This window comes from Castanea sativa, chromosome 4 (assembly GCF_040712315.1).
Source record: "Castanea sativa cultivar Marrone di Chiusa Pesio chromosome 4, ASM4071231v1".
Classification (NCBI taxonomy): Eukaryota; Viridiplantae; Streptophyta; class Magnoliopsida; order Fagales; family Fagaceae; genus Castanea; species Castanea sativa.
Window position 1 is genome coordinate 36,896,576 of NC_134016.1, and position 19,616 is coordinate 36,916,191.

A 19,616-nucleotide genomic window follows, 5' to 3' on the forward strand; every position below is an offset into this window, starting at 1 on the left:
TGTGTTCCATTTTCTCTCACTGCCGACTAAAATATAATTTTCATGAATTCTGTTTCCACATCTATGGTTTACATTGAGAGAGAGAGAGAGAGAGAGAGAGAGAGAGAGAGAAAGAAACAGAAGTTCGAAAAGATTGGTAATGCGTTAAGCCCCCACCAATAATGTTGTGTTCCTATCACCTTTTTTGACTTTAGAAATAAGGTTATTTTGCTTCCCACAAAAAGTCTAGAAAAATCTTTAAACTATATGTATAAATTGGGTGCTAGCTGTATAAGAAACAACATTCATAGAAGTTGTCACTTGGAACACTTCCAATAGCAATGGCAAACACTTTCTCTCCTCTACTTGTACTCTTATTGGTGTTCTCTCAACTTATCAGCTTGAACGCTGTCCCAGTCACAAGTAAATCTCCAATAACTTTATACTTGATGTTCATCAGCATCATCGTATTATTTTCTCCTTCTTATGAAATGTTTTATTGTCTTTGTAGGAACGGGAAACCTAATGCATGGACATCAAGTTCATCTAGTTTCACAGAATACCCACATGGTAATAACAAAGTTGATGAAAGATAGTCCAAAATTTTACTCAATAATTTATGATATCTAAGAGCCAATCACTAATATTCCAACATACTAATTCATTTTTCTAACTTTCAAACACAGCTAGCTACTGAGGAAAAATGGGATGAGCAAATCTTTTCTGGAAGGATGGAATTTGAACTGCATGATTACCCGGGATCAGGAGCCAATAACCGCCACACTCCAAAGCCACCAGTATAAGGGAAATGCTGCAGTGAATGTTAGTTTTTCTAGGTGATAGGAGTGTTCTTCATTATATTATATAGTGTTTAAGATAGCAGTAGTAAAGAACACGCTTCTTAATTTCTCATTTAAGTAGATCAAGACTCAAGAACCTTATTATCTTCTTGTTTCCTTGGGCGTGGGAAGCGACAAAGGCAAATTTGGATAGCAATAATGTATGACGAGAGAAAGAGATATGAATAACTAGAGTAGAATTCAGTTATGTTAATGTAATTGCCTTGATGCAGGTAGATCTGCTTAACTATCTGTATGAACTTGAATTTAAAATATTAGTTAATAAAAAGCTTGATGCATAGCATACCAGTTGTTATATTATGGACCTTATGGTGAACTTCAGATCCAATTGTGTTTGTTTGTGTAACATCTCACATACTCATAGCTCATCAAATAGAATGTTGATATTTGAGGCAGCAGCTACAGATTCTAAGACAGTTGGTCTGTTCACAAAGCTCTTTAATTTATATCAGTAGTAAAACATTTTCCATCTATTGCTTTTTTCTTATTAAACTTTGTGGTATATTTGGAATATCTTTATCATTTTAGTTTGGCTTGAAGATAAGGAAATAGAAAACAGAACAAAAGAGAAGCAGAAAATGGTGACAACAAACTAAAACAAGAAAAATGAAATCAATCTTTGTTTTAGTGTTCAAGTAATGAGGATGGGGGTCAGGACACCCTTTTGTGCCTTTGTAGGGTGCAACAGCCACAAGCAAACATCGGTTGTAGCAGCTTTTGCAGTTCCTTGAATCAAGCTTGCAAGTCTTTTTACTAGTGTTTGCATATCTATGAGGATAACAACAATCTACCATGCTGTCATGGTTTAATTTTTCACCACTTTGGTATAAATCTGCTTGGCATCGGTATCCATGATAACTATTCTCAAGTACATGCTCTCCACTGCCTTAACACCTCTCAAAGCTGTACCTTCAGCTGCTGACCTCAATTAGTTTGAATATAGAAAGCTTATTGTCACAAATACAATCCAGTCCAATAAAATTTACACAATCTAGGGTATTACACTTGTGCCATCCCTAATTTGTCCTCAGTTATTTCTTGCACCACCTCTTCCAACTGCCTTGCACTTAGCAGCATAAGCTCCATTCCAGTTTGACTCTGGTAATTTTGTGGAGGAGCTTTCCTTGCTTTTGCTGCATAAGATGTTCAAAAGCATCTCTTGAAGCCCTTACTTTTACCTTCAAAAGATCCTAATTGTGATTATTTTAAGTAATCTTCATTCTTGGCTTGCAAGTTATCTAGAAAGTAAAAGTCAAATGTGTAGTGTAAGATCTGCCCAAAAAAGCCTTTGCTGCATAGCCTGAGAAATTTTTAAGGCACCGGCTTTAAAAGAGGTTTACTAACCTTCCTCACCCTGTAATTTACTCAAGTGCTATACCTAAAAATGGTTGGTCCTGTCGCAGAAAAGTTTCATCCTCTATTCTTTCTGCAAACATTTTGCAAAAAGGACAGGGATGATGACTCTCCTCTTGAACATGTTTTCTGAAAGAATCATAAATTTGGTGTCAGTTCTCTATATGAAATGGTTTTAGACAAATGGAAAATTATTTTCGAAATTTGATCTAAATTGGAGCAAGAAGGGCAGGGTGAATACTGAGTTGCTAACATTGATTCACTACTGCTCCTTACAGCTTCAGAAATTATGAATCCTCACTGATAGGCATCTTAAGCGCATGTGGTGTAACTCATGAACTAAGTTTGAGTCTGATTCACTTTTTGAAATCAGTTTCTTGACTTTCTTCTATATTTCAGTATGTCCGATCTAATGAAATTCCATAAGAAACTTGTGCTTTTTCATCCTTCTGCTTTTCATTTCTCTTAAGGTGCATTTTGTCTCATTTCAACAATAATAAATTGCATGTAGTATTATATGATAGAGTTTGTAAAAAATGAGATACGTATCTTCATTTGACTTAGGATGCTGAAGATTTCTTTAAACTTCACGACCTCGCAGCAAAAACCACCCACAAATATAAAATCAATATTAAAAAAGAACATAAACAAACTATGCCTGTCTAGTTGTTTACGTGAAGGACAACTCAACTGCCTTTTGGACCACCAAATTGGTTCCCTTTTTAACCCTTCTTTGGTGAAAAAGAGATAGGAGAAATAAATTGCAGAAAATTCTTTTGATGGGTTGGTGCTGGACAACAAAGTTCTTAGAAAGCCTATTAGTAACAAATCTACATTCTTTAAAGACGTATGTTAGGTAGACCACTTAAAGTTCATTGTATATAAAAAATCTCAAAGCATTTGTACAATTGCTTGTGTTAAGTGGAGGAAGTGGATTGTAGAAGTGGTAGACACCCACTTTCTTACCACTTCCCCATCTGCCGGGGGCCTTTTTGAACTTCACCCTGAAAATGGACAATAACATGTTGGTCACTATGGCATTTGAAGGTGCAGATGTACCACAGGATTGGACCACAAAGTAAATATGGAAACATAAAATCTCAATAAATTATGAAAATGTACCTTACTTAGAAAAGAAGTAGTAGTCCAGAGCATGGTGTATAAACAAATCATATCAAGAGCAGTGGTGTGTAGAAAATTCATGCACATCAGGACAGATGGGAAAAAGGCAGTAGCAGCTAGCAACAAATCTTCTAACAATTGGATGATGATTTGGCATTTTGGACTCTTTTTTTTTTTTTTTGCAACTAAAAAATGATCATCTGTTTAAAGCATATTTATTACCATAAAATAGACTAAAGTTTGATTTGATACTTGAAATGTCTTCTTATCTATCATAAACTGATGTTAGATTGGTTTTCATGTATGTTGAAGGCATTTTCACATATTTAGTAAGAAAAATTTCTAAGCCAATGAAGTATGAACTTGTAGAAGTTTTTGCTTGTGGAAAATAATTTCTACAAAACTGCTTGCTTTTTTTGGAGGTTGGGGCAGCTTTTCCAATTTAAAGAGGATAGGAGTTCTATCAAGAATCAAAGAAAATAGTCAGAAGAACAACATGCATTTTTGCACATAGATTATACAAACAATCCTTAAGTCAACTCTGCAATGTTAAACAAACGATACGCAACTCTTTGGTATATTCTTCCATTACAGTGTAAAAAGCAACATGCCAGCCATTAATTTACTGCATGCTAATGGCATGTGTGATATCGTGGCCCTTGGAAAGGCTGAATGATCGTATAATTAGGGAGACTTTGAGTCTTTATTTCTAATTGGCTTCTTTAACCACTTTTTCTCTTTCCTATTCCTTCACCCTCCCCCCCCCCCCCCCTCCCTTTGGGAGTGAGATAGTGCAGCTGCTAAGTTGTTGTCCTCTTAACTTTTAGCAATTTTGTCTTTTAGCACTGACTTTAGTTTTGTACATACTAGTTTTAAGAATAGTTTTGTTTAATAGGCAATCAGATTAAATGACTTGACGATATCAACTAAATTAAAATATAATTCACCAAGAATAGTTAATTAGAAGTGCATGAAAAGAACTTAACGAAGTTTCATAACAATTTATCATAGTTAAAGTATAATGATTAAGCTTTTCTTTCCTGCTTCTCATTGTCAAACAACATCATTGCATTGGAGTCTTATCTTCTGGTGTCTAATGTAAAGAGTCCTATCCTAGGATAGCTTTCTTTTGAGGTGTGTTAGGCTCAAAGGCTACCACACTATGAATAGAGTATCAAATTAAATAATTCTGAATTTTCCACACTGGATATATACCAACTATGCACAATCTGTACTCATGCTTGCTTGAAACCTGGCACAAAATCATAACCTTGGTCTTGATATTTTTGAACTGAGTGAGATTCAGAGTGAGCTGTCAAATGTTTCTGATGGAATAAAGTTTTATATGCCACATTTAAAGTTGAGTCATAATTCAGGCATGACCATAGTTCACCCTCATAGTATGCTTAATTGGAGTATCCTTTCCATTATGATGTAGCATTTCGGTTTGTTAGTGCGAGGTTCTGTGGCTTCTCAAATGTGGACTGAGTTATTAAAATGAAATCTCCAAGGTAACATCCTCTCTGAATATCTCTCTCTCTCTCTCTCTCTCTCTCTCTCTCTCTCTATATATATATATATATATATAATATGACATATGTATACCAAGATAGGTGATAGAATTCACCTGCCAGGATTGGGGACAGTATTCAGGATTTACTTGTCATTGACACATCCAATTAGTTGTGTAATAGTTCATATAATTGCATTAGCTCTAAAGTTCAAACATGTATTTGATTAACTTGGCTTCTAAAGATCGAGTCAGATCTTAGGTGGCACTATGTAATTGAATCCATTATAGAGAAATTGGTTGGTTTTAAGATTTAGTTTCCTAATGCATAAACCAGAAACATGTTCTATGACCCCAAAAGTAGAAAACCAACAGCTACAATTGACGATGTGACAATCACCTTAGTTCAATGGAGTACTTTAATGTTGCTATACAGGCCTAATTCCATGCGAGGAAAAATTGGAATAGGGAAAACAAAGCTGAGCAAGTGAGCAGTAACTCATATGCATGCTACTCCTTGCAATTCAACTTACCGTATTCTATATTTTTCACATTCCAAATCCTAGAAGAGAATGAAATACATAGAGATCATCACCACCTCTTCAAAGCCTAAAACACAATTGTATTAGAAGGATAAGAAAAAGGAAGGCCATCGCTCGTTGCATATAAAATCCTCATGATTATGTTCTAGTGTTAATGTTGCCTCTTATCATGCAATACTGAAAGGGATCTGCAGGAAATCCAAAATAAAGAAACAGCTTTCGTTCTGTCTGATGATGCAAAATCTAAGGCCTAACTATACTTCTAAACTTGTTTAGGAATCTAATCTCTCTCTCAAACAAATGAACATCAGCTTTCAATGTAGGCACTTGCTTAATTTGGATAGGCTAAAAGTACACATGCTGTTTGAAAAATCAGCTTACTGAAGACAGTTGAAAAATCAGCTACATTTTGATTGTATGCTGAGTACAATGCAGAGAACCCTAGTAAAGTATACATTGATGTTACGAGGTCTAGAGTTAGATGTAGAGTTTACAATTGGGTCAATTAGAAAGGCTCAAAGGGACACAAATCCTTGAGTGTAGTGGAACAACCACTATAATTCCATTAATATATCTCCATACCAATGGAAGCAATCCACGCCATAAAGGCTCATTACAAAAAGTAGGAAAAGTAGCATGAGGAAGCAAAGTGCCACCCCATTTCAGCTATTAAGGTAGCTAGCTAGTGTTTGAATCAGGACTGTGTCAAAGAAGCTTCAATTGAATTGCCATGCCATTACTGCCCTATTGAGATTCATCGGCTAACAATTGATAGACGTCAAATCTAGGAAAATGGAGCTATTTGGCAATTCAATGGAAACTCCTGCACGTGAGTCCATCAAGCGAGATAGGCTCTGTAGCTTAACAAAATTCATCCTGTTACTTAGTACAAAGCTATGGTTCTAAGAAGTTTTGTGCTGCAGGACAAAACAAAAGCTGATGCAAAGTTGAAATTTAAAAACAAGAAAAAACTTAGAAGTCAGCATCTAGTGTTGCTTGAAGTCATCATTAATGTGTATTTAGATGTAGTTTTTTTGCTGGAAGCTTATGAATAAAAATGTTTTATTCTCGCTATGATAGAGAAAGTTTTACTTTATACTCCACTAATCACACTATGTTATATGTAGCTTTCTTTTTCTCCTTACAAATTAACAAAAATTTAAATTTTAAAATAAATAAATTTGAACACATCACACTGTAGTTGGTGGAGCATAAAGTATTGGACAAAATATTTTTGTTTAAATTATTTGCTTATTCGTTAAAAGTTGGTTAGATTATATTTATACTTTAAAAGAAGTAAGGATTTAAAAAGTTATACATAAATAAATAAGTTAAAAAACTAAAGCAAAAAGTTGCAACCTTAAGCCAATAGAAAATTTAGGAGAAGATAATACTAGACTATTGAAAAACTTTCAAAGAGAAACTTTATTCATCATTGACATATTAATTAGTATTTTATATGTTTATATAAAATAAGAAATAAAACATAATTACACAGATGCTGTTTAACTCTAGGGATTTAAATAAATACTAATAACATAATTAACTAAAAATACCTAAAATAAAGTCTAATGACCAATAAAAATATTATTGACTTCTAAAATTAAGCAAAACTAAATTAAAATGAAATTGTAGTAACACTTCTTGCATCACTTGATTCACTTCCCTAGCTGGAGAAATTTTTAGCTCGGAGTTTGAAAGTATTGAAAGATACTAGACTCCAACACGTGATATTTGCTTCAACTTTTGAGTAACATTTGGTAGCACTAAGAACAAAAAATTATTGCATTCCACCTCATTAAATTCGTCTAGAATTTTTTAAAATCAATAGGTGGAAACTGTGATCGCCCCAACTCAGGCTCCATTGATTTTTACATGGGTCTTCAATGATGAATAGTTGTGAAGCATGCTGAGTTTCTAAGTGAGAGCCCATTTGACACATGAACCAGAGTACACCGCATACCATGTGGGCTAAGGCAAAGAGGAGGAGTCACCACTTGGTTTTAAAGGAGTTGCAAACTAGTTTGAATTTTATTTGCAAATGTACTAGTATATTTTTTAGTCTGGAACTAAGGTACAGGATTTGAAATATGTTAAGCACCCAAATCCACCCAATCACATATTAATTACTAAGGAAACTCTAACCTAATCGCTCGGATTTTGTGGACAATTTACATTACAATCTTGTCTATAGAAAAAGTTTTTCAGATTAAAACTAATAAAATCCTACTCTACTTTGATTTTATTACAAGAAGATTAAATGAATTATTCATATTATGATCATTTTGAAAGAATATGCTAGTAAAATATAAATATGAAATTTTAATTAAATTTTACTTCTAAAAAAACAATAAGAATGAATATCAAGTGAAAATTTATAATAAAGAAATAAATAAAGATTATTTAATTGATATTTAACAATAGATTAATGTCCAACTAAAGTGTTACACTTCAATTCAAATTAAGCGAAATATGACTATTATTACCCATGGGATTCCTAGGTGGTGGACTCATTGGTCTGGGGCGTGACGTAAACTCGGAGATACCAAGTTCAATCCACTACATTATCGGTTCATTGAGTTTCTAAGATATTTCATGTGATCATTCTTCTTTATGCAAAATGTTTTAAAAAATAGTACATATTATTGAATACACAAACCATAACATTAATTACTTATTTTCATGACCAACTCTTGGAAATTACAAAGAAAAATCTTCCATATAGATATTGGAGCAACAATAATAGCATTTGCTGAACAGAAACAATTGCTTAATTAGATTATATACTATCCCTCTGGGGATGGGGCAATAGCAGAAGTTGGGGAATGAGCATGAGCAGATTTTGGGGAATGAGCATGAGCAGACTTTGGGGAAGGAGCAATAGCTGCAGGCACTGGGGAGGGTGCGCCACCATCCAAAAATCCAAGTTTCTTGATGAGCTGTTTAGCAACTAACTCATTGGCACTATCTGTTGGGTGATACTCATCCCAAAACACATACTTGCTTCTATCTTTGCACAATGTTGATGCAGGAATACATGTGAGAGCTGGTCGAATATTGTAAAAGGAGCAACATGGATCTTTTGAGTTACTGAATCCTGCAAGCATCAAATTCATTGCAATGTTTAACATGCGTAGATACTAAAAAAACAAAAATAATAACCAAGCTCAAAAGAAGTGCATAAAAATAAGTTTACATGTTTCAATGTCAATATAACTACGTACCATATTTTTGTGGATTGGTAATCACGTTATTGATAACATCATAAGCATCTCCAAATCTGTAAGTTGCATTAGGAAGTGTTTTGGTTAAACCATCTAAAAGCTTGCTTGCAGCTTGATTGAAGCTGAGAGCCAGTTTGTTTGCTCTATCCTGACAATTCCCAGTTGTACTGAGGACCCTTTGGAGTGGAATGCAACCCATTGGACCTAGCCCAAAAACCATCAGCTGCCGAGCTCCTAAGCCATGCAAAATCTATACCCAAAAAAAAAAAAAAATCCAGTTAAAAATAAATTTAAAGGAAGATAGAGAAGAAGAATATTGACAATTTTTAGTTAATTAATTAACCTTAAGTTGTGCTTGGAGTGTCTCCATTAAATACTCAATGAAAGTCTGGTCATTGTAAGTGTACGAATCCGCGTAAACTGGCATCAAAAAGTTGTTGATGAAATCATTGCTCCCTAAGGCAACCACATATGTAGATTCTTGGAAGAACTTGTCTGCTGCCTGCTTTCCAATTTTGGCTTGAATCAGTTCAACTGTCCCTTGAAAAAGCTCAATTTGCCTATAAAGAGAGAGCCTTTGTATCTGCAAGACACCAAAAAATTTCAGTCTATCTTGGATCATGTTTTGTTGCTCATGAGATAAGAGGGATAAGACAACTACACAAGGAGTATGAATTGTTAATGGTTACAACTTACAAATAGGCCGCCAGTTTCATTCAGAATCCCACCACCTCCTGAGGCATAATTGACTCCATTTTGCAATATTATGTCTTCTGTTAAAGATGGATCCAGAAAGGCTGGTGGCCTTGGGAAACCAGTACTGTCACCTGAATATGCACAAGTTAGTGTTGTAATAATGTAATACCAAATTATTTGCATATCAATTTTTTTTGGCATAATGATACGAAACAATCACCCTCATTTCAGAGACAATATTTCAGTTATTGTATCTAACTGTATGCAGACTGTCATGTCATTTAAAATTTTAAATGGCGTAACACTAGATACACATTTAAATTTGTAATATCTAATTTGCAACATAAAATGGATCTATTGTTGAGATAGCATGTGCATAAAGTATGTACCTATTATATCAGCCACTGTACGTCCATTAGAGAACCTCCCATTAGGCAATCCATTGCCAAAATCAATACCATACCATGGCAAGCTTGCCTGAGCCAAGCTCCTGCTTAGGTGCATGTTGTTTCCAACGTCTGAGAGGGAGTCTCCAAATATGAACTGCACTGTCTTGCAATTGCATCCATCAATGGCAATTCCTAGGATAGTCACAAATATTGTTAGTACCACCAAGAAGTTCATGTTTGATAAATTGCAGCTCTTTTCTCAATGCTTAGCTCCAAGTTATGTTTTAGTGAGATGGGGTTTTAGGATACGATTTAAGAAGATTTGGGTTGGGATTTTAAACATATGGAGAAGCGTAAAATCCTAGTAGAGAAGCAACGTAAGAAAGATGGAGGATGTGTTTGATAAACCAACCGTGGGCGATTCTAACCTACTTCAACTACCATGATTTTGTTGCAACAATATGTGTCCAAAAAACCCAAAAACAATATAAAATTTTGTACAAATATTTTATATTAGAGGAATACCATAATGTTTCATGTGGTTAAGGAGCGCGTGGGAATGAAAATTAAGAAATATACACATGGAGAAAAAGTGGGTGAGGCTTAGATTTTCAATATTTGCGTGCTCTAATATGTTCGATTTTGTGAGTTCACCTACTATAGGAGCTTAAATGTTGTGCATGAAGAATTTAGAGGCGTATCGTTTTCACAATGTCGGGGGCAACCATATATGTTTGTAACAATTGTAAAACAATTATATTGTTTAATTTGTTGGACATTCTCGGTTTGTATAGGTAAGGAAATTTTGTACCCATATTTTGCAGCTTGCTTTTGTGGTTTAAATATCGGTGAGCTGTGTAATTGAAGAATTCCCAACCGTATGAAATAATCTAATATTGTAAATATGACAAAACTTGTTCTAGTGAAGGCCCATTTGGTTGCTGATTTGCATGAAAACGAACTTTCCAGAACATGTTTTAATGAAATGAATTTGGGAAACTTGTTATTTGTAATCTTCCAGAAATTTAAACTTATATTTAAAGCCAAAAAATAAAATATTGCAACTTGTAAGATAAACCAGTCAACTTGAAAACCTTCTAGTCTTCTACTAGTATTTACTTTGTTTAATAAGAGAAATGAAATAATCTTATAAGACAAAATTTAGCCACAAAATCGATTGTAGCCTTAGGTTACAAACTCACTCAATATCTTTTTATTGAAAGTGAATTTTGACAAATTCATCGTTAGATTTCATCTTCTTTTTATATCCTCCATGTTTGCAAAATTTCAAGAAAATTAAAGATCAATAGCTATATTATCAATAAATTTTTAAATTGCAAGTTTTTGTAATTTAAAATTATGCATAAAATATAAGATTATAGATTATATAATAAATAATATCCGATTGACACAAAAATTGACATGTGTATTAAGAGCGTAAAGAACATGTAATTCAATAGTTAGATTTTCAAAATATGCAATAATATTTATTTTATTGAGTGAGTTTGTAACCTAAGATTACAACTAATTTTGTAACTAAATTTTGTCCTATCGTATATATGACGAAACTTGTTCTAGTGAAGGCCCATTTGGTTGCTGATTTGCATGAAAACGAACTTTCCAGAACATGTTTTAATGAAATGAATTTGGGAAACTTGTTATTTGTAATCTTCCAGAAATTTAAACTTATATTTAAAGCCAAAAAATAAAATATTGCAACTTGTAAGATAAACCAGTCAACTTGAAAACCTTCTAGTCTTCTACTAGTCTTTTACTTTGTCTAATAAGAGAAACGAAACTAGTTCTCACATTCTACTAGCCCAATGGGCTTGAGGTGATTAACGGTCAAGGAAGAGGAAATTGTTGTGAACGACTAGCAGGCTTTGGATATTGCTAAGGTTAAATGGGCCACAACAAAAAAGAATGCCCAGAACTGCTATAACATAGTTAGATGCGTAAGCAAAAACCACAAGCGGCCCAACAGAGATGGACACCGAAATGAAGAAGCACTTACAAAGGTAATTATAAGGATCCTATCACCTAGTTGAGGCTGGAAGAATTTAAGAATTTTAAAGGAAATGGAGGGAGGTCAAAGGCATGAAACGAAAGAGATGGGCCCATTGAAATGGGTTAGTTGATTAGAGAGATTGAACCCATGGAAACAACAAGCATCAAAGGAAGCCCAACAGAGTTAATGAGAATAATGCAAGTGCATCAATTCAAATTTTTTTAAATGTGTAAGTGTTACGTAAAGAAATGAAATCTAGGGAAGCTGGGAGGATATTACTATTATGGTAACATTCAAGTGGGGAAGTCACTTCGGTTGTCCTGCCTACCAGTTTTTGTTCATTCAAAAAAAAAATCCCAAAATGTATAACTCAAGATCTATATTTCACTAAAATTCATTTCAATCATTTAAATTTATTTTTGTTTATTTTAGTTATTTAAATTTCAAGTTTATTCAATTAAGGAATCTCCATCAACTTCTATTAAATGTTACAATTAATTGTCCAAATTTTGAATTTCTTTCTTCAAATTGTTTTAATTAAAAAAAAGTCCAATTAATGATTGAAGATCCTTTTCTAGAATTTTTTTTTTAAGTTTAACGGAAGTAAAAAAAGAGACCTTAGTTGAATAAACTTAAAATTTAGACAATTGAAATGTACAAAAATAAAATTAGAGCACTTAAATAAATTTGTGAAACTTAGAGCATTGGTATCAAATGTGCCAAATGCTAAAAAATGCTAAATTTTAAGCATTTGGCACACCAAATACCAAAAAACCATTCACAATATATATCCTAAATGCTAAAAAATTTGGCATTCATGGACAATACAATTCTAAATTTGGAACGGTACAGAGGGAAATTGTAAAAAAAATGTGGGTATTTTATTCTACTTTTCTCTCTCTCTCTCTCTCTCTCTGGTCTGATTCTCTCTCAGCCTCTCTTCCTCTCTCATTCTTACTCACAACCTCTCCTCTCTTCCTTTCTCACTCACTCACAATCTCTCTTCCTCTCTCTAGATGTGGATCGGTGGGTTGTAGTATGGTGGATCAATGAGTTGTGGCAAGGTCGATCAGTGGTGGGGAAACCTAGCCATTGAGTTGATGAGACACATAAATTTAGCTATAATATCTTCAATTCAATTGATTTTTGGTGGTGGTTGGTGAGCTGTTGGTGGCGAGGGCTAAGTTGTGGGTCTTTTTAGGTTTGATTTTATGGTTTGTGTGGGTGGTCGCTATGGCTTGGCTATGGTAGTTCTAGCAATGGCAATGGCTCAAGTATGGTGGTTGGTAGGGCTATCTATGGGTCAAGCGGGTCGGGTTTTTGCCCAACCTGCAACTGACCCGTACAAGATCGGGTCGGTGATTTTTCAACCCGCAATTGACCTATAACAGTAACGGATTCATCGGTCCTGGTTGCCGAGGGAGGTCGTCGGTTTCGAGTGAACCCGATAATCCCTGGAATTTGCCAAGACGCGGAAAGATATCGCTAGATCCGGTGTTTATTGTGCCAGAAATTAACAGATTTAAGTGAAAAAGTGGTCGAAATCTGGAAAAAATGGCTAGATTTTAATGGACTTCAGGTCGGTTGGGTTTCACGGGTTTTAGAGGAAGAGATCCAAAACCTGACTTGTCGACGTTAGGTTTTTGGAGTCGGGACCCGAGTCCGACCGCCAGAGTCATCGGATCAGGTGGTTTCAGGTCGGGTCCGGGCAGGCGGGCGGTAGATTTGGATAGCTCTAGTGGTTGGTGATCTTTGTGTTTGAAGGCTATTATGGTGGTGGTTATGATTTTTGATTTTTTTTTTTTAATATATGTACAAGATAAAAATTACACTTTAGCCTAATCTAAGTGTATATGTCTGTTCAGATTTGATTTATGGGTTGTGTTTGTTGTTTATATTATTTTAATGGTTTGATAATATTATGTTAATTTGTTGAATGTTAAATAGAATATGTGATATATAGTGTATTATAAATTGATGTGGTAAAATAGATAAAGTAAGTTTTAATGTGTTAAAACTTACTATAGAGAATAAGGGGGTTTTTGGTATATGTTGTTAAACAACAATTTTTAATTTTTAAACAATATTACAAGTATTTCTATTCACTTTTTTACTCACATATATTTCTATACATATTTTCAAATAATAATTTCCAATTTTTAAGATATGGGCTAACACCCTCCTAAATTTTGCATTTCTAGCCTTCAAAAACAATATTGTTTAGGTAAAGAAAATCTCAAGGAAAGGAAAGGAAAGGATGCAAATCTAGATATTTGTTCACCTCATACTAAACGTGGTTGTCATCGCATCAGATTCATAGGTCCCTCTTGTACGGACGTCATTGTGAGACTGAGAATAGTACCACAAAGACAAATGTATGAAAGTTGAAACTCCAAAAATGACGTGTGGAAATCTCATTGGTTGCATGTGGGATACCCAAAGTACCCCTACTAAAATCCAAACCAAAACAAACGTGGCTTAAACTCAACCACCTTATTGATAAACGCAAACGAAAAAACCGTCACACCCAAAGCAAAAGAGACCCGAAAATCTACCCCATTATCCACATCCAATCCCAACCGTCCATTCCCAACATCCAACGTACAACATTTTCTTATATCCCAAACCATATCCACCTTCAAAAAACAAAAATCACACGCACTGTCCTAAACTCTCACTGACTTTCAGTCCTAAACTCAAAACTCTCACAGTTCCCTCAGCTCAGCTTCCAACCAAAAATGGCTTCCGTTGCCCTCAAATCCTTTGTGGGACTCCGCCAACAAGCCTCAACAGAGAAACCCCATTACTTCTTCACTTCCCAATCCCAAACAAAACCGCCCAGAAAGCTCAAATTCCAAGTCTTGGCCTCCAAATCAAGCCCCAGACTCACCAACCGTAACCTCAGAGTGGCAGTGATCGGTGGTGGCCCAGCTGGTGGCGCAGCCGCTGAGACTCTAGCCAAAGGTGGCATAGAGACTTACCTCATAGAGCGCAAAATGGACAACTGCAAACCCTGTGGTGGAGCTATCCCACTTTGCATGGTGGGTGAGTTTGATTTACCATTGGACATCATTGACCGCCGTGTCACCAAGATGAAGATGATCTCTCCCTCAAACGTGGCTGTGGATATTGGGCAGACATTGAAGCCCCATGAGTACATTGGCATGGTGAGGCGTGAGGTTTTGGACGCGTACTTGAGGGAAAGAGCTAAGACTAATGGTGCTGAGGTTATCAATGGGCTGTTTTTGAAGATGGATGTGCCTAAAGATGGGGTTTCGCCTTATGTGTTGCATTATAATGGGTTCGATGGGAAGGTTGGTGGGGTTGGGGAGAAGAGGACTTTGGAGGTGGACGCTGTGATTGGTGCTGATGGGGCCAATTCTCGTGTCGCTAAGGCCATTGATGCTGGTGATTATGACTACGCCATTGCGTTTCAGGTAAATTAATGTTTAGTTTACATAATTCAGGTTTGTAATGTTACAATTATGTGCTTGGTATAATATACTTTACTACATGATTGTGGCCCCAGCTTCAATATATTATTACTTCTAGTAATTGAATATTGTTGAAAATACTTATAACATGTGCATTATCGTTAATAGTCTATAGATATGTTTGATGCCAAAACATATCAAATTTGGGATGTATCAATTAAATTGTGTTCGGTTTTATCCAGGTTCAGAAGCTGCTCAAATAGTAGATGACAGTATCAATTACACTTAAACAAATTTATGAGTGAAACATGTTTAATTGGAAAGTAGACATATAGGTTTCAAAAGGGGCTCAAAATTTGACCCGATTTTCAGAAATGGACACAAATTTGACCCAATTTTCAGAAATGGAATTGTTGCTTACTATACAAATACTTACATTGTAATACTGCCCTGATTTCAAGATTTGTCTCTCTGATTGCAGGAGAGAATCAAAATCCCTGATGATAAAATGGCATATTATGAGGACCTTGCGGAGATGTATGTTGGAGATGATGTCTCGCCCGACTTCTATGGTTGGGTCTTCCCCAAGTGTGATCACGTGGCTGTTGGCACTGGCACGGTGACCCACAAAGGAGACATCAAGAAGTTCCAACTAGCAACCAGGAAAAGAGCAAAGGACAAGATTTTGGGTGGTAAAATTATCCGAGTTGAGGCACACCCAATTCCAGAACACCCCCGGCCACGTAGGTTGCTGGGAAGAGTAGCATTGGTAGGAGATGCAGCAGGGTACGTGACCAAATGCTCAGGTGAAGGTATCTATTTTGCAGCAAAGAGTGGGAGGATGTGTGCTGAGGCAATCATTGAAGGGTCAGAGAATGGGAAGAGGATGGTAGATGAGAGGGATTTGAGGAAGTACTTGGAGAAGTGGGACAAGACTTACTGGCCAACTTACAAGGTCTTGGATGTGTTGCAAAAGGTGTTCTACAGGTCAAACCCGGCTAGGGAAGCATTTGTTGAGATGTGCGCGGACGAGTATGTGCAGAAGATGACCTTTGATAGCTACTTGTACAAAACAGTGGCACCTGGGAATCCTTTGCAGGACTTGAAGTTGGCTGTGAACACAATTGGGAGCTTGGTGAGGGCTAATGCACTTAAGAAGGAGATGGACAAGCTTAGTGTATGAGAGAGCATTTTTTGTTCGATGTATGTATTTAATTCTTTCGTACTTTTGAATGAGAACAAGTTCTTTGCCGCCATCCAGGATAGTAAGCTGCATTCCGTGTTTAACTTCAGAGATGTTTCATTAATTATGTAGTAATAGTGACACAGAAAGTGCATCAATGCAATGCCCTTTATGTTCTATAGACCTATAGCCTATAGGCAACATGAATATTATTAATGTTAATCAATTGCAAGTGCCTGTTACCTTATTGTATCTATGCTTTTGTTTAGCTCTTATGTGTATCCAGAAAAGCATGCTGTTGGTGGCTGGCAGTGGCAGCTCTCTGTTTTAGTAAAGAGGGCAGCATGATATTGATTGGCAGCTCTGTTTTGATAAACAGGGCCTATTTTAGTTTTTATGATAGATAAGGTGTCTATGCTATGCCTCTGTTTTGTTAATCCTTTTTCAATCGTTGCAACCATGTCTAATATGTTTGGCAGCAAAATTTTGTCTGCTACCTTTTACTTAAACCACATTTTGTCTTACTTTTTACCAAATAAACTAGTTTTTTTTTTAAAGGCAATTCTTTTTGTCTCATCTTTTAGCAAATAACGCTCTGTTGTTTATTTTGATGTAAAATATTTTTCCATTTTACGATTTTTTTTTACAGTAAAATATTTAGTCAAAAGTAAAATATATTCAGCCAACCAAATCAACTTAGACAAATTTTTGTAAAATATTTTACATTTAAAATTTTGGTAAAACATTTTACATTTTCTCTTCTCCCTCCTTACTCGATACTTTCACTTCCTCACACCTCAATTTCTCTTAGTTTTCGCTCTTCCTCTCTCATGACTACTATACCTTCTCACTCTTAAGTTCTCCCTCCTCTCTCTTCTTTTCTCTCTGGCAGTTAGGACTCCTACTAGTGAGCGATGAGGCAGTAGGTGGTGCAGATCATCAATCTAGGTAGGTGGTGAGGTGGTGAATCTGGGTCGGCAGCACAAATCGTCAATCTAGGTTGGCGGTGTAGATCGTCCTCCCTTTTACACTCTTCCTCATATTCCTAATTTCTTTCAAGCCGCATTTCTTAGATCTGGATAAGTGGGTTGTTTGTAGTGGGTTTGGTTTTGAGTTTGGTAGGTGGGTTTAGTTTTGGGTTTTGGTGGCTGGGTATGGTGTTGGTGGGTTTTTTTTATTTTATTTTTAGATTGGTGGCTAGGTATGGTGTTGGGTGACCGATGGTCATCGGTTCAATATTGTACCTGTGTATAAAGCACCCACTTCTAGGTAGGGATTTATGTAATTTGCTGTTTATGTATATCATCATACTCATAAGTGTATATATGATGTTCCCAATGTATGATTTGTCTGGACTAATGTGATTCTTAGTATTTGTACATCAGTGGGCTAGCTTTTATTCTAATGTTGGATAATCTCTTGTGATTGGTGAAGGTTTTTTTCTTGTGTTTCACCGACAAACCATAGCTTGAAGGTAGCAACAAGACTTGCTGATTGGACGCTCATCTTATAAAATCTATTGAAAATAAAGTAGAAAAAACAAATTTAGTTAAAATTTGTCATCCTTCTTGAGATCTTTGGGTGAGCCTTGAGCCCAAGACGGGCTATGACTCTAATATTGGTTTCAGTCACACCATTCTAATCTGCAGATTGATTTCTTAGCTTAACAACAATTAGTCATTTTGTAAGCCACAAAAACAATTTTAACACAGTTCAATGCATCAAACAAATTTATAGAGCAATGTTCAATCTGTCAGTAAAGAAAGTAGACCAATGTTCTTAAAGGCAAGCCCATATGTCAATGCAGAGAAGCTGAACTACTTAAATGATTATAAGAACTGAAAAATGCTACCAGGAGGACAATGTGTTCTGTTACATGAAACACCTTATGACACGGTTCATTATCGTTCACATATGATGTAGAGCTTTAAATCAGAAAGAACCTTTCACATTTTCGATTCAAAACAACTGTGGTAAAATAAGGTTATTACCAAAGTGCTTGTATTTGTGCTTGCATTTTCAAGTGTCATATTTGTGCTTGCATTTTCAAGTGTCTGATTTGTACTTGCATTGGTGGTGGCTGATTTGTGCTTGCATTTTCAAGTGTCTAGACAATCCAAACACTTGAAAATATTTTACTAAAAATATTTTACTGTAAAATTTTTTACTTGTATAATATTTTACATTTGAAAATATTTTACTTTGAAACAAATGGAGCGTAAGTTATTGAAAATGGTATGCCAAACTCATTTTTGTAGGGGGCTAGGATTACAACCCAATATGAATACAAATTGTCCAAAAAAACTATGGCTGACTACCAAAAAAACCTATTTCCCATGCGGTTTAAATTAAATACCCATTTCACTTAGTAAAAAAAGGTAAATATTGCAAGCTCTATGCACTGTAACTCTTTCATTTTTCACTCTTCTTCTTCTCGGTTGATTTTCTGACTTGATCATCAAAGTTGCCGTGTGTCCACCCCTCCATGTGGTCTTGGTTGGTATGTGTTAAGGATAAGAAGATCAGCAACAACTCCAAAATACGAATCCAAGCTAGTTCTAATAAAGAGGAGTCTTTGAATTCCAAAATTATGATAAAAACAGCGGTCAAAGATAGAATTCTTTTGTATTTCAAGATAGACTAATTTTTTTAAAAAAAATTTAATTTTAAACTCCTTTTATCTGTAACTTTATCCTCTTGTAATTTGTAACTCAAACACTTATTATATATATACAGCACAGTCAACACTGCTTTGGTAAAGCTAGAAAATTCAATTATTGTCTTGCACTTATTTGTCGTTACAGTATGAGGTCTTCTTCTTCAACAAGTGGCCAATTCGGTCTGGAAGGTCCATCATAATTCAGTTGGAGTTGAAGTTCTTACTGTGATGTGTCTCTCAACTTTCATCCACCAACCAAAGTGAACAAAATAAGAGAAAGAAATGGTGCCCCAAACCCCTAGGTAGTGCTCAAGAGGCAAGCACCACTAACAACAATGTAAAAATAAAAGAAAGAAATGGTGCCCCAATTTCCAAACCCCTAGGTAGTGCTCAAGAGCCAAGCAACACTAACAACAATGTCCATTTACGAGCATTATGGGCTATGTGGAATGGATCAATTTATTAAAACAATGGGTCAATAAGTTTTAAAAATGCACCCATTTTTCTCAGCAAAAAAAAGAAAAAAAAGAAGAAGCACCATTTAGTTTTTACTTCTTCAATGAAATTTCCAGTCGCTTACCACAATATGTGCTTCCAACTATTCTTATACTTAGATATATAAGCGTTGACAAGTGTAAAAAAGCAATGAGTAAGAAA

General features: G+C 35.4%; 3 protein-coding genes across 3 annotated transcripts; 2 read left to right on the forward strand and 1 right to left on the reverse strand.

The window, feature by feature from the left end:
- Positions 1 to 248: 248 nt before the first annotated feature.
- LOC142630700 (uncharacterized) lies at positions 249 to 1,139 on the forward strand. The gene is made up of 3 exons (XM_075804726.1): positions 249 to 402; positions 491 to 549; positions 666 to 1,139. The coding sequence occupies exons 1-3, from the start codon at positions 321 to 323 to the stop codon at positions 780 to 782; spliced, it is 258 nt and encodes an 85-aa protein (XP_075660841.1). The 5' UTR covers positions 249 to 320; the 3' UTR covers positions 783 to 1,139.
- Positions 1,140 to 7,957: 6,818 nt separating this feature from the next.
- Positions 7,958 to 9,989, reverse strand: LOC142631711 (GDSL esterase/lipase At1g74460). The gene is made up of 5 exons (XM_075805996.1): positions 9,676 to 9,989; positions 9,287 to 9,417; positions 8,934 to 9,173; positions 8,591 to 8,840; positions 7,958 to 8,463 (listed from the first exon to the last, which is right to left on the reverse strand). The coding sequence occupies exons 1-5, from the start codon at positions 9,908 to 9,910 to the stop codon at positions 8,153 to 8,155; spliced, it is 1,167 nt and encodes a 388-aa protein (XP_075662111.1). The 5' UTR covers positions 9,911 to 9,989; the 3' UTR covers positions 7,958 to 8,152.
- A 4,342-nt stretch (positions 9,990 to 14,331) lies between these two features.
- On the forward strand, positions 14,332 to 16,526 carry LOC142631144 (geranylgeranyl diphosphate reductase, chloroplastic). Its single transcript, XM_075805236.1, has 2 exons — positions 14,332 to 15,120; positions 15,599 to 16,526. The coding sequence occupies exons 1-2, from the start codon at positions 14,422 to 14,424 to the stop codon at positions 16,298 to 16,300; spliced, it is 1,401 nt and encodes a 466-aa protein (XP_075661351.1). The 5' UTR covers positions 14,332 to 14,421; the 3' UTR covers positions 16,301 to 16,526.
- Positions 16,527 to 19,616: the final 3,090 nt, after the last annotated feature.